The following is a 15,050-nucleotide window of genomic DNA, read 5'->3' as shown; positions in this document are numbered from 1 at the left end:
CATCTGGTGGTGGGACTGTCTCTTATTAACCCTATTTACAATGATAGCGATGGGTGGTTCTGCGATAAACCAATGCGCAGTCCTCGAAGAAGAAGCTTCGTAAGATCCATTCATGGGTTTTTTATGTTGAACCCCTTAGTGATAAAGAGACTAGAAACCAATGATATGTAGTTTTAGGTGCCAGGTTATAAGGCCTTGGGGGCTTGGGTCCCACCAATGAGTTTTCATCAGTGCCCAAGATTTGGGCCAAGACCATCAGACATTGTTTACTGGCTAAATATGTTTAATTCTTTTAGATAAAAGACAAGAGGGTAGATTTACAAGCCCCTTGAGCCTCTTTGCGTCACCATTGCGTCACTTTTTGTGGCGCAACGCCTGTGCAAACAATGCGCCCTATTTACAACACAACGGATCTAGGGAGATGCGTCAAGTTTTAAAGCCCTGCGTCACATTATACCTGTGTCAGGTATAATGTATGCAGGGGGGGGGAGTTCCTAAACAGGGAAGCCTTGTAAAAGTGACGCACTGAAATCTACAAGATTTTACTGTGTCACTTTTAGGACGCCACTGCGTCAAAACCTTATGCCTGCTTGAAGCAGGTGTAAGGAGTGACACAGTGTAGTGGAAATAGGCCACAAAATGCATTGCTAGAGTTGTGTCGTGCTTGCGACATAACTTCAGCAATGCGTGACTTTTTCCCCAACAGATGCATCAGAATTTCAGACGCATCTGTCAATCCTTCGGCCATGGTGCACCGTATTTTTTAGGGTGCCGCAAGGAAAGTGACGCATCTCTATAAATGCGTCTCTTTCTTGTAAATCTACCCCAAGGTGTGGAAGCGTGACCTGCATTCCTAAAGGGGGCTGAGTGGGGTGTATGGGGTGTAAAAGACTGCAGTTCAAAGCCATCTTTCACTTCCTTTACCTTTAGCAGCCAAGCATTGCAACATTCAAGGCAGAACATTTACATTGCTTGAAAGCTTCTCCTGCAAATGAAGCAGACAAGTGTACCCATTCTTTTAAAATGTTAGGTAATCCATTCATCAGGTCAACTCCTCAATATCTAGAAAATAAGCATGTGATTTACATTAATACAATAAATTACTGTTCTTTTCTCATTACCATTTAGGATAGCACCTAATTTATATTTATTTTTTTTAAGGCTGAAATAGTCAGGAGACTTTTTCAGGGCACCAATAAACACAAATCATGATCACAAACCTCTTACTCCCCTGATTGTGGTTTATATATAAAAAGATGCGTTTCCAGTCGTATATTTACTTACATTTATGATGCTCATGGCAATGTTTTTTTACCTCACCTAAGACTGTACTGAGAGTGGAGTGAGGTTGTGACAGCCCTTCTCATAATGAAGACACATTCATGTACATTGCATGTGCTAATTTTTTCCTCTCCTATTTTCATTAGGTCTTTGTCCCTGCTTTCGGGGTTCAAGCGATGACAAGTGTGGGCATCTGGCTCTGTCTGGTTGGCTGGTGATATCAAAAGTGAATAAATATATTTATTATTCGCCTCACTAGTCTCATTGTTCTGTCTTCACTTAATTTGTGTGGGTAATATTGTGTTTAGCGTAACTGTTCTGTTATACCGTATAATTTAGTCTTGATTTTGGTATTTCTGTATAGTTTGTAGGTTTCCTGTATTGTATTCTGTTGTTTATTTCCTTTTTTCTTTTCTGTAAATTGCACCAGTCTCATGCTTCGCAAGATCTTCAAATGGCCCCCCATTAACAGCAGCCGAACCATTATTCGAGCCCTAGTCACCAGCAGGCTGGCAACGCACTCTACATAGGAATCACCACGCACCTACAGATCAGAACTCAGCGACCAGACTCGTCCTCGACCTTCCCAAACGGACCCTCGACACCCCACCTCAAGAAGAGCCATTGGCTCCTCAGACAGGAGAGATGTCAATTCAAGATGCTGACCTACACCAACAAAGCTCTCCACAACCAAGGACCAGCATACATCAACCACCCCCTGAACTTCCACCAACCCTGCAGACACCTGCGCTCTACCTGCTCTCTCCCTTGCACACCCCCCTGCATCCGCCAAAGCAACAGGGTAGGATTCTACATCTCCATCCTCACAGCCAAGTCCTAGAATGACCTCCTCCTTCACCCCCGGACCGCATCCTCTCTTCTAGAATTCAGGGAAGGACTCGAGACCTGGCTGTTCAACCTAACCCACCTGAAGCAGCAGGGTTCTCAGCGCCTGGATACGCTGGTGGGTGATTAACCGTGCTTGGTAAATCCTTATTAATTAATTGTATGTTGCTTTTATATTGGTCATGAGTTGGGGTGACCATGAGACATACAGTGCTCGCGTGGAGAGGGTAGTGTGTAAGTCGCTTATATTTTTAAAAGAAGGAGAAGGTTTATGAAGCGGGCGGTTCTTCCCAGAGGAACTGCGCTGTCTCCAGGATGTACCGCCACATGCGATTGGCTCCTCTGGTGGTGGTACGCCCTGAGACGCCATCAAAAGATCAGATTTGAGACTTTGCGTCAGGCTCCACAAATGCCTAGGAATCCCCACAGACCTTCACACTCATCTGCTGACCGATGGGGATACTCACCGTTCTGTGTGAGTTTGGTGGAGCTGACCAGGGTGTAGATCTGGAAGCTGTCCCGCGTGCTCACTCCCATGGCCGCCGGGTTCCCGCTCACTCTCAGAGACGATCCTGAGATCTGCTTGGCCTCAAGGAGGCTTCTGGTAGATGGCAGACTCAAGTAGGAACTGGTGTCCTCGAGCTTTCTGCTGTCACCCTGCAAGGACAAAGAGACTGGTTAATGAAGCGCATGAGCATCACAGGTGTCCTTGGTCTGAGCATGGATTACATTACCCATGAGCAACTGGTGCTCATGTAAAGCGCTCTGATACCTTTGGGTCAAGTTTGTGCTATATGTGTGCACAATGCAGCGCACATAGAAAAAACGAGGAGAAATAAAGATATTTCTCCTCTTTACGCCTCACCAGGGGAGGCATATATTTTTGGGGCATTGCCAGGTTAGGTAAATCTGGGATTGCATAATACAACATGGGATTGATGTGGGCACACCCACCGCAACGCCCATGGAACACCTCCTGTGTGCACAGTAAGGCAACACAGCGATTTGCGCTGTGTTACAATACTCATTTTTTAAGCCATTCAAAGCCAAGCAAGGTGGCTTTCCGTGTCTTATAAAATATGACTTAAGGTTTGAGTCGCTCTTGCACCACCTCGCGTGGTGCAAGAGGAATGCAAACCGAGTTATACATGTGGCCCTTGGTATGTGAGGGCAATTCTAAAAGAGGTTAGGTTATTTATTTTAGGATTGTTCTTCTTCCTGTATGTTTGCCACTGTTTACATACAGCTTACAACAGTCCTTTAACCCTTCTCGGTCCCCATTCGTCGTGTTAGCTAACAGTGCATAACCGCTACTCCATGTGTGAATGAATTGTGTGATGTTCCTTCTGCTACTGCCACCTGCCCCTTATGGATGGAAGAGGTGTGGTGCCGCGGCCAGGGCGACTGACTCCGGAATTGGGAGATCATGGTTCGATCCCCGGCGCCGGCAGCAGATTAGCCCAGCACCATGTGACTCTGGGCAATAGCTTGCTTAATCTTCCCGATGGCCCCCAGTGCCTAGAGACCCTTACGGGTGATTGTTCGCGCTTTACAAATGTGGATTATTATATTATTAATATTTTGGAGAAACTTGCTCTGCTCCTGCCATTGTTCTACCTTTGCCCTTTTTTGAAGCTTGGTATAATACTTTTCACTACAGAAAGTACAAAACGATTGGCATTGCCAATGCTTGTTTTAATGCATGATGTGAATGAAAGGAGAAAACCTCATTTGAGATCAATTTACTTTTGGATTTACACCTGATACCAGGAATTGTCGAAATGGATTAGACTTTGTAAAATGTTGAACCATAGCTGACAAGTGGCTCCATGTATTATGGAACACTTTGGGCTAATTCTGGCATTTTAGCCAATAACACTTTGTTTCTTACATGTCTAGGCTGCTTACAAGCAGTCCTGTTGAGCAGTAGAGCCGTTCTTACATGGCTGGGCTCCTTGTAAGCAGTGCTGTGGCAGAGCAGAGTCTTTGTTACATGTCTAGGCTGATTGTAAGCAGTGCTGGGGCACAGCAGATTCTTTCTTACATGTATGGGCTCCTTGTAAGCAGTGGTGTGGTACAACAGAGCCTTTCTTTTATGTCAGGGCTCCTTGTAAGCAGTGCTGTGTCGCAGCAGAGCCTTTCTTACATGTCTGGGCTCCTTGTAAGCAGTGCTGTGGTGCATCATAGTCTTTCTTTTATGTCTGGGCTCCTTGTAAGCAGTGCTGTGGCGCAGCAGAGCCTTTCTTTTATGTCTGGGCTCCTTGTAAGCAGTGCTGTGGCGCAGCAGAGCCTTTCTTACATCTCTGGGCTCCTTGTGAGCAATGCAGTGGTTCATTAGAGCCTTTCTTAGATGTCTGTGCTCCATGTAACGTGTTATAAGCAGGGGGAAACCCAATCAACCCTTGTAGGCTTGGGCACTGTATAGTTAAGGTCAAAGTATGCTACAAGGGACTTAATTAAGAAGGTAGTCAGTCTTAGTTGTGAGTTGTACATATGTAACACACTCAGTAGTATCCAGAGGATATCAGACTTAGTACACAGTTGAAATAAATCAGTGGAAGGTAAAAAGAGAACACACAGAGTAGGAAAATATATTCAGAAAAATGTATATTTACTCATGGAACATAAAGTTGGGGAGACAACTACAGAAAAGTGAATTAAAGCAATAGTTATGAACAGAGATAATCAATAATTTCTCTCCAGTTCACAACTGAAAACATCAACTCCTAGTGGATTTAACAGACAACCAAAATTAATTAATGAAGAATGGTCGCGTGTTTGTGCCAAAGCAACGTTTCTGTGCTCCATGTAGGCAGTGTTGTGGCACAGCAGAGTCTTTGTAACATGTCTGGGATCCTTGTAAGCAGTGCAGTGGCGCAGCAGAGCCTTTGTTACATGTCTGGGCTCCTTGTAAGCAGGGCTGTGGGGCAGCAGAGTCTTTGTTACATGGCTGGGCTACTTGTGAGCAGGGCTGTGGAACAGCCTACTCTTTGTTACATGTCTGGGCCACTTGTAAGCAGGGCTGTGGTGCAGCTTAGTCATTCTTACATGTCCGGGCTCCTTGTGAGCTGTACTGTATCACAGAAGAGCCTTTCTCGTATGTCTGGGCTACTTGTAAGCAGTGCTGTGGTGCAGCAGAGCATTCTTTACCTACATTGACTCTTTGTAAGCAGTGCTGTGGTGCAACAGAGCCTTTCCCCTATGTCTGGGCTCCTTGTAAGCAGTGCTGTGGTGCAGCAGAGTCTTTCTCATATGGCTGGGCTCCTTGTAAACAGTGCTGTGGTGAAGCAGATCCTTTCTTCCATGTTTGGGATCCTTGTTAGCAAGGATGTTGTGTATCAGAGTATTTCTTACATGCTGGGCTCCTTGAGAGCAGTGCTGTGGCACCGCAGAGCCTTTCTTACATGTCTGGGCTCCATGCACCACATTGATTGTGCTGTAGCGCAGTAGACTCTTTCTTACATGCCTGGGCCCTTGTAAGCAGTGCTGTGGTGCATCATAGTCTTTCTCACATGTCTGGGCTCCTTGTAAGCAGTGCTGTGGTGCAGCAGAGCCTTTCTTACATGTCTGGGCTCGATGCACCACATTGTCCGTGCTGTGGCGCAGCAGAGCCTTTGTTATCTGTCTGGGCTCCATGCACCACATTGTCTGTGCTGTTGCGCTGCAGAGCCTTTGTTACCTCTCTAGGCTCCATGCACCACATTGTCCGTGCTGTGGCACGGCAGAGCCTTTGTTACCTGTCTGGGCTCCATGCACCACATTGTCCGTGCTGTGGCACAGCAGAGCCTTTGTTACCTCTCTAGGCTCCATGCACCACATTGTCCGTGCTGTGGCACAGCAGAGCCTTTGTTACCTGTCTGGGCTCCATGCACCACATTGTCTGTGCTGTGGCACGGCAGAGCCTTTGTTACCTATCTAGGCTCCATGCACCACATTGTCCGTGCTGTGGCGCAGCAGAGCCTTTGTTACCTGTCTGGGCTCCATGCACCACATTGTCTGTGCTGTGGCGCAGCAGAGCCTTTGTTACCTGTCTGGGCTCCATGCACCACATTGTCCGTGCTGTGGCACAGCAGAGCCTTTGTTACCTGTCTGGGCTCCATGCACCACATTGTCCGTGCTGTGGCGCGGCAGAGCCTTTGTTACCTGTCTGGGCTCCATGCACCACATTGTCTGTGCTGTGGCACGGCAGAGCCTTTGTTACCTGTCTGGGCTCCATGCACCACATTGTCTGTGCTGTGGCACGGCAGAGCCTTTGTTACCTATCTAGGCTCCATGCACCACATTGTCCGTGCTGTGGCACGGCAGAGCCTTTGTTACCTGTCTGGGCTCCATGCACCACATTGTCTGTGCTGTGGCGCAGCAGAGCCTTTGTTACCTGTCTGGGCTCCATGCACCACATTGTCCGTGCTGTGGCACAGCAGAGCCTTTGTTACCTGTCTGGGCTCCATGCACCACATTGTCCGTGCTGTGGCGCGGCAGAGCCTTTGTTACCTGTCTGGGCTCCATGCACCACATTGTCTGTGCTGTGGCACGGCAGAGCCTTTGTTACCTATCTAGGCTCCATGCACCACATTGTCCGTGCTGTGGCGCGGCAGGGTCCTTACCTTGTACAGCACCAGGTCGTGTTCACCATCCTGCAGGGTTGTTCCGTCGGGTCTCATGAGCTTCACGAAAGCCATGGAGAAGTTCTTCTCTGCTTTGTCTTTGGCTGGTGAAGGAAAAGGATGGAATGCTGTCACATAGCGCTGTAAGGCCTTCATGAAAGCACTATGACGAGCAGAGCAGCAGGAGTGGAGGAGTCCGAGTGCATCATCAGGCCCCCCAGGCCATAATGCCCCAACGACTGAGAGGTGCCTAGACTCTCACCAGGGGTCGTAAGCGCTACATAAAGACAATTACATTTACAATCACCAGGAGCGCAGCAGGGGGGGGGGGGGGCAGGCCTCAATGGAGGCAAGAGAAGGGGGCAGCGTTGTGGTGCAGTGGGTCCCTTAGATGCTAGGACTCCGGTGCAAGTGCCCCAGTGCTGTTAAACTCCAGCATGCCCTGATGCCCCAGTGCTGATACACTGACAGCGTGCCCAGTGCCCCTAGCAGATTATACACATTCAATTCCATTTTTTTCACTTTCTGTCGCCCCAGGAGCAGTCCATTCTGGGTGGGGTCTAGTAGTATCGGAGCACCCTTCTAGTGCACAATGAATCAATGAATGAATGAATATGCTCAATACAGCCATCTAGTCTGACAGGACACTAGTGTCTGGGGCCCTCTCCTGTGGCTGACAGGGCCGGACTGGGAACCACAACCGGCCCGGGCAAAGTGCTCGGCCGCCCCTAACCCCCCCCTCCCCACTCGGGGGCAGTGCCGGACTGGCCGTAGCGGGCACCGGGCAATCCTCCGGTGCGTCGCACGGGTGTGGGCTGGTTTTTGGGCCGTTTTTGTTACAGGGCCATTTTTGCAGCATGGGGAGTTGGACGTGTCGTCGAGTTCTTTGCCGGGGCCGGTTTTCGGCTGATTTTGGTACAGGGCCAATTTTGCAGCTATGCCAGGGCCGGACTGGCCGTAGCGGGCACCGGGCAATCCCCCGGTGCGCCGCATTGGTGGGGGCCGGTTTTGGGCCCCTGGGCGCCATTTTTATTACAGGGCCGTTTTGCAGCTTAGCTGCAAAATCGGCCCTGTACCAAAATCGGCCGAAAGCCGACCCTGGCAAAGAGCTCGCCGGCACCTCCAACAACCCCCCCCCCTGCGCATGGCCGGACTGGGACTGGGAACCACATCCGCTCAGCTGCACCTCCAACACCCCTCCCCCCCGAGCAGGGCCGGACTGGGAACCACAACCGGCCCTGGCAAAGTGCTCGGCCAGCCCCCCACTCCCCACTCGGGGGGGGTTGGAGGTGCCGCCAAGCTCTTTGCTGGGGCCGGTTTTTGGACGATTTTGGTACAGCGCCGATTTTGCAGCTATGCTGCAGAAACAGCCCTGTAACAAAAAGCGGCCCCAAAACCAGCCCCCACCCGTGCGGCGCACAGGAGGATTGCCCGGTGCCCTCTACAGCCAGTCCGGCCCTGCCCCCGAGTGGGGAGGGGGGGCGGCCGAGCACTTTGCCTGGGCCGGTTGTGGTTCCCAGTCCGGCCCTGAGCTATGCTGTAAAAACGGCCCTGTAACAAAAACGTCCCCCAGGGGACCAAAACCGGTCCCCACCCGTGCGTGCGGCACACCGGGGGATTGCCTGGTGCCCGCTACGGCCAGTCCGCCCCTGGTGGCTGACAGGGGTCTGATGTCATCTGAGGAGCTGCAGATGGCCTTTGACTCCTGGATGCAACCTGACCTTCTCGACACCCGAAGACCCCCACCTCCCATGCTGCTTTGGAAATATGAATGATACCACTGGCCCCACTTCTAGATCTGTGACGGGACATTGACAGAAAATTCCTACTTTTGTGATCGTTTCTGTGACATCCCACACACACAATGACATGCTGGGCGCCTTGTAGGTCTACACGATATTTTTAGCACTGAGTACCCAGCAGATGACAAGCCACATTCACCCATTGCGCCCCCTAGCGGGCAATGCCAGAAGTACTTACAGTCCACCGAGGAGCGGTGCTTGAAGGTGAACCTCAGGTGACATCTGTGCACGTCTTCGATGGGAACTCCAATCTGGAAGAGGGAGGACAGGTGAGGACTCAGGTAAGCCTGACAAAGTATGAGGGGTGCCCTGTTTCCTGTCTCTGTTGCTGGCCTGCCCCTCCCCCTGGGCACATGGTCCCACCCACCTTCATAAAACATCTCCGACTGTCACCACCAGCCACTCCACAATGAATCTGTCTCATCCTTCCCTAGAGTGTTTTTCCACTGTGTAGTCTCGAACTTCCAGAGTCAGCAAGAGTGTCACCTATGAGGTGCACCAGCGGAGCCCTCGCATCCGTGTTGGGTGGGTACCAAAAGAGCCCACCGTCTGCCTCTCTTCCTATAGGGAGTACCTAGCACAGACTAACCTTGAGGGACTACATTCAGTACTGTGAGCTCTCCTTGACCCTTAACCTTTACCCCTTGGTGTCAGACACCCCCCGCACAGGAAGACCCCCAGACTAACCTTGACTGTTTTGGTACTGGAGATTCCTGCGCTGTTTCTGGGTGATGCCGGCGTAGAGTGTGTTTCCGTAGTTCAGCCTGCTGGTGATGAGAGTGTGGGTGACCATCTTTCTGATTTCTGTGGGGAGTCTTATGAATGTCTTTCAAAGCAGGCAGAGAGTGTGGAAGAGGGCTGAGGAAACTGCGTGGATTTGGCAGTTCATTGTGAGCGAGGAGTCCACAATGATGCCAAGGATGTGTGCGTGGGTGGGAGGAGTTCGTAGTGCAGCAGGCCACGTCAAGTCGTCCCAGTCTGAGGGGGGCAGGACTCAGGATGAGTACTTCGGTCTTTTCGAGTTGAGCTTGAAGCAGCTGTCTTTCATCCCGGTGGCAACGGCCTTCATTCCGCTGTGAAAGTTGTTTCTCGCAGCTGTGGGATCATTGGTGAAGGAGAGAATCAGCTGGGTGTCGTCAGCGTAGGAGACGATGTTGAGTCCATGGTTTCTGATGATGGTCATGAGTGAGGCCATGTAGACGTTGAAGAGGGTGGGGCTCAGGGAGGAGCCCTGGGTCACTCTGCAGCGGATCTCGGTAGGTTGTGAGAGGAACGGAAGGAGTCTGGCTCGCTGTGTTCAGCTGGTAAGGAAGAAGTGGATCCAGTCCAGTGCCTTGTTGCAGATGCCGGCGTTGTTGAGTGTCGTGATTAGGGTGCGGTAAGAGATGGTGTCAAAGGCAGCTGATAGGTCCAGTAGGATAAGGGCTATGGATTTGATCTGGCCCAGGATGGAGCGGATGTGGGTGGTGGTGAGGAGCGCGGTCTAGGTGCCGTAGTTGCTTCAGAACCTAGATTGGGAGGTGTCCAGGAAGTGGTACTCTTTGATAAACTTGGAGAGCAGAGCTTTGATGGGCTTTTCGATTACATTGACTGGGAAGGGGAGGAGGGAGAGGGGTCTGAAGTTCTTGAGTTCTGTCAGGTGGACGGACAGCTTCTTCAGCAGGGGGGTTGACCTCGGTGTCTTTCAAGTCGTCGGGGAAAGTGGCGGTTTCGATGGAGCAGTCTATGGTGTGGCGAAGATCGGGGTCGATGGAGGCGGCTGCTCTATAGAAGATGTGATACGGGCAAGATCCGAAGGGGTTCCGGAGTGGATGCTCTTCATGGTCTCAAGTGTGTCCCCGGTGCTGAGCGGAGTCCAGTTGAGCACGATCTGTTAGGGTGCAGCGTGGGTTTGTGCGGTGGTGGCGGACTTTGTGGCAGGATCTTGTTGAAGCTGTCATAGATCTGCCTGATCTTGTGGTGAAATAAGGTGCTGAGTTTGTTGCAGAGGTCTTGGGTCAGTGGGATGTATCTGGTCTCGTCGTTGGGCCAGGCAAACTCCTTGACTGTGGCAAAGAGTTCTTTGCTGTTGTGTGCATTGGTGTTGAGTCTGTCTTTGAGGGCTGTTTTCTTTGTGGTTTTGAGGAGAAGGTGGTGTGTGTTGACAGCAGTTTTAAAGGTTTTGGAGGTTCCGGAGTTTTGTTCCTCCTCCATCTCTTCTCGAGTCGTCTGGTAGTGCGTTTGGACTCATGGAGGGGGGAGAGACCCAGCTGGCTCCCTCTTTGTACAAGAAGACCCCCAGACTAACCTTCAGCATCTCCATGCAGTGCTGTTTGATCTCCTTGACCCTTAAACTTTACCCCTTGGTGTCACACCTCCCCTCCTTGTACAGGAAGGTCCTTAGACTAACCTTGAGGGTCTCCATCCAGTGCTTTGAACCCTCCCGGACCCTTAGCCTTCACCCCACTGTGTCAGATACCCCCGTACAGGAAGACCCCCAGACTAGCCCTGACCGTCTCCCTCTGGTGCTGTAACCTCTCCCTGACCCTTAACCTTTACCCCTTGGTGTCACACCTCACCTCCTGATACTAGAAGATCCCAAACTAACCTTGACTGTCTCCATCCAGTGCTGTGAGCTCTCACTGACCTTTAACCTTTAACCCATGGTGCCAGACACACCTCCTTGTAAAGTAGGGCCCCCAGATTACACTTGCCCACTCCATCCAGTGTTGTGAGCTCTCCCTTAACATCTAGCTCTCACAACTCCCCTTCTCGCACAGAAAGACCCCAGACTAACATGGAGGGTCTCCACCCAGTGCTGTGACCTCTACATGCCCCTTAACCTTTACCCCCATGGTGTCACACCTTCCCTCCTAATACAGGAAGAACCTTAGGCTAACCTTGAGGGTCTCCGTCCAGTGTTGTGACCTCTACATGACCCTTAACCTTTAACCAGTGGAGTCACACCTCCCCTCTTGATACAGGAAGACCCCGAGAATTACCTTGAGGTTCTCCATCCAGTGCTGTGAGCTCTCCATGACTCTTACCCTTTACATCTAGCTCTCACAACTCCCCTTCTCGCACAGAAAGACCCCAGACTAACCTTGACTGTCTCCCTCCAGTGCTGTGAGTTCTACATGACCCTTAACCTTTACCCCCATCGTGTCACACCTCCCCTCCTAATACAGGAAGACCCTTAGGCTAACCTTGAGGGTCTCCATCCAATGCTGTGATCTCTCCCTGACCCTTAACCTTTACCCCTTGGTGTCACACCTCCCCTCCTGATACAGGAAGACCCCCAGACTCACGTTGAGGTTCTCCATCCAGTGCTGTGACCTCTCCCTGACCCTTAACCTTTACCCCTTGGTGTCACACCTCCCCTCCTTGTACAGGAAGACTAACTTTGATGTTCTCCATCTAGTGCTGTGAGTTCTACATGACCCTTAACCTTTACCTCATGGTGTCACTCATCCCCTCCTGATACAGTAAGACCCCGACTAACCTTGAGGGTCTCTATCCAGTGCTGTGACCTCTACATAACCCTTAAACTTTACACCCACGGTGTCACCCCTCCCCTCCTGAAACAGGAAGACTCCCAGACTCACCTTGACTGTCTCCATCCAGTGCTGTGACCTCTACATGACCCTTAACCTTTACCCCCATGGTGTCACGCCTCCCCTCCTGATACAGGAAGACCCCGACTAACCTTGAGGGTCTCCATCCAGTGCTGTGACCTCTACATGACCCTTAACCTTTACCTCATGGTGTCATGCCTCCCCTCCTGATACAGTAAGACCCCCAGACTAACCTTGAGGGTCTCCATCCAGTGCTGTGACCTCTACATGACCCTTAACCTTTACCCCCATGGTGTCACGCCTCCCCTCCTGACACAGGAAGACCCCCAGACTCACCTTGACGGTCTCCATCCAGTGCTGGTGCCGCTGCTGGTAGTAAACCACAGAGCTGTGCTCACTGACCGGCTTACTGCCCGCGCCCTGGAAGATCACATTCTGGAGAGGAAACAGATGGGGGGGGGGTGGAGAGAAGAGAGCATTAGAGGGCAGCGTCAGGAGGGAGGGCGGACAGAAGTGTGTCACAAGAAGATGAGGTAGGAGGAAAAAACTGAAGAAGTGATGAGCTGGAGGTGAGGGAACAAGAGAGAGGAAACATGAAAGGATGACCTCAGACGTCACTCAAAGGTCAGACTGGGGTAGCTGCTGAAGTCCATAGCTTGCCCCAGGTCTCATGAACCGAAGGCTGCAACTAGAGCAGGAAATAAAGAAGGTCATGAAAGGCATGATCACTTCCGGTACTTTCTAATAATCCTTCCAATAGACAGAGCCACCGGAATCCTCCGGCAGGAGAGGGCCAAGTTATGCGGCGGTGGAGTGAATAATGCAGCAAGATGTTATAATCTAGCAAGTGATTGCTGCATCCTCTCTATTGTGCCCTTCGCCTTGCTGCTCAGTCTATGTGATGTCATCAGAATAGAGAGTGTGTTTGAGTGGGAGGGCTGAGCGGCGGAGGCTGCTCCTGGTGGGGCGTAGTATGAGGCATAACATGAGACTTAAAATGGATCCTATCTGAAGAATAAAGCTGTGACCCTAATATACACCTCTGGACTACGTATCATTCTTTCAACTGTAACACAAGACAAGGCAAATTATGCGGCATAATGCAGCACATTTTGTAATAGTATTATTTCATTATTCTGTCATTTTTAAACTACGTAACTCACATCTTGCTGCATTTTTAGTAATTTTTGAACCGTTTGAGCTAGAAACATTTTTGTGGGCTAAAATCTGCAGATTATGCAGCAGATGACTGATTATGTGGTAAATGTGGCAAATCTTTAACTATGCAAGGGTTGCTACGCGCTATCAACAACCGCTGTTACTGCTACTACATTTTGATGACCCTAACGATGCAGTAGCAAGAGATTTACAAAGTCTGCTTGGTGCATTGGACTTACATCTTGCTAATGTTGGAGTCACCCATAATAGAGGTCATCAGCTTGATGCGGTCTTTGGCAACTCCGCGAACCTGCAAGCTCTCCAGATGATGGCTCTCCCCTGGACGGATCACTATTTTATTCCGTTCAGGTGGCAGCTGGGGAACCGGAGAGACCCCGTACCCATGCAACACACTGTAGAACGACTCTGGTCGAAGCTGCCGGTGGATAGTTGGGCGGCAGAGTTAGCTAGAACTTTTCCTCATCCTGTAGCTGACCCCACTATCGCTGATCAACATTTGGGCGAATGGCTGACTAATACTCTGGACTCACTGATTCCTAAAAAAAGGAGGCTTGTCAGGGAAAGAAGAATCGGTTCTGCTCCCTGGTATACCCCAGAACTCAGGGGCTTCAGAACCTCATGTAAAAGGCTTGAACGTGCCTGGAGGAGAGAGCAGACGGAAGAAAGTCGGGCAAATTATAAAAGAGAGATGAGGAAGTATAAAAGTGCACTGAAGGATGCTAAAAGGAACTTCTTTAGTGATAGGATTGAGAGTGCAAGTAATTCTCCAGGAGAATCTTTTAAAATTTTTAAGGAATTGCTGAAGGCCCCGGTCCCGCCAGTCGTGTACGATAATCCAAAAGAAAAATGCGAAGAACTGGCTTACTTCTTCCATTCAAAAATAGAGAAGATTTTGTCCTCCTTGCCCGCGACCCCTCAAATTCCTGAGTTGGTTGTCAGTCCAGTAAGATGTCCGGCTGAGTTAGCCTCCTTCGGCCCTTTCTCGGAAGAGGAGGTTATAAAAGTATTGACAGAGATGAAGAGTGGCTCTCCGAGTGACCCAGTGCCCATGAAATACCTCGAGCTTGTGGAAAACACTCTGTCTACTTCACTGGCTGACCTTATTAATCTTTCACTCTCTCATGGTATAGTGCCCCAGAGATGGAAAAGGGCAGTGGTAAAAGCCTTACTGAAAAAAACAGGATTGGATCCTTCCAACTTGACCAACTTCAGGCCAATTTCACTTCTGCCTGGGTTTTCAAAAGTTGCAGAGAAGTTGGTCAACCGTCAGCTTTCTTATCATCTAGAGTCCAACCACCTGTTGGGAGACTCCCAGACTGGTTTCCGCCCCGGCCAGGGAACGGACACAGCCCTACTGGCAGTAGTGGAGGAAGCAAGGAGCACTCTTGATACAGGAGGGTCAGTGGCAGTGATCCTCCTGGACTTGATTGCTGCCTTTGACACCGTGAGCCATTAGGTGCTCCTCCAACGTCTGTCAGAGGTAGGTGTCTCAGGGACGGCCCTGAAATGGTTGGAATCCTTTCTTTCCAACCGTTTTTACCAAGTCTTGGAAGGGGCTGAGCAGTCGACCCTACTCCCTCTTCAATGTGGAGTCCCGCAGGGCTCATCGCTGAGCCCTACCTTATTAAATATATACATGACTCCGCTTGAAAGAGTGGTCGCCCCTTCAGGAGTGAAGATCATCAGCTACGCTGATGATACTCAGCTGGTGGTGGGCCTCACTCAGTTGGCGAAACAACCTGAAGTTTTACACGACTGCCTTGCTAATGTTCATCGCTGGATGT

The 15,050-nt window shown here is 50.4% G+C and overlaps 1 protein-coding gene across 1 annotated transcript in view; it reads right to left on the bottom strand.

Moving 5' to 3' along the window:
- Positions 1-15,050, bottom strand: part of LOC147725648 (dedicator of cytokinesis protein 2-like) — a 1,712,066-nt gene that overhangs the window by 1,111,611 nt on the left and 585,405 nt on the right. Inside the window, exons 15-18 of the mRNA XM_086964476.1 lie at positions 12,424-12,522; positions 8,712-8,784; positions 6,732-6,835; positions 2,595-2,784 (exon numbers count right to left, since the gene is read on the bottom strand). Of these exons, the coding sequence (XP_086820602.1) occupies positions 2,595-2,784; positions 6,732-6,835; positions 8,712-8,784; positions 12,424-12,522 (466 nt within the window). The remainder of the gene's footprint in view (positions 1-2,594; positions 2,785-6,731; positions 6,836-8,711; positions 8,785-12,423; positions 12,523-15,050) is intronic.

The sequence above is a fragment of the Lissotriton vulgaris genome, chromosome 3_2 (assembly GCF_964263255.1).
Source record: "Lissotriton vulgaris chromosome 3_2, aLisVul1.2, whole genome shotgun sequence".
NCBI lineage: Eukaryota > Metazoa > Chordata > Amphibia > Caudata > Salamandridae > Lissotriton > Lissotriton vulgaris.
This window is presented reverse-complemented; position numbering and strand designations above follow the sequence as displayed.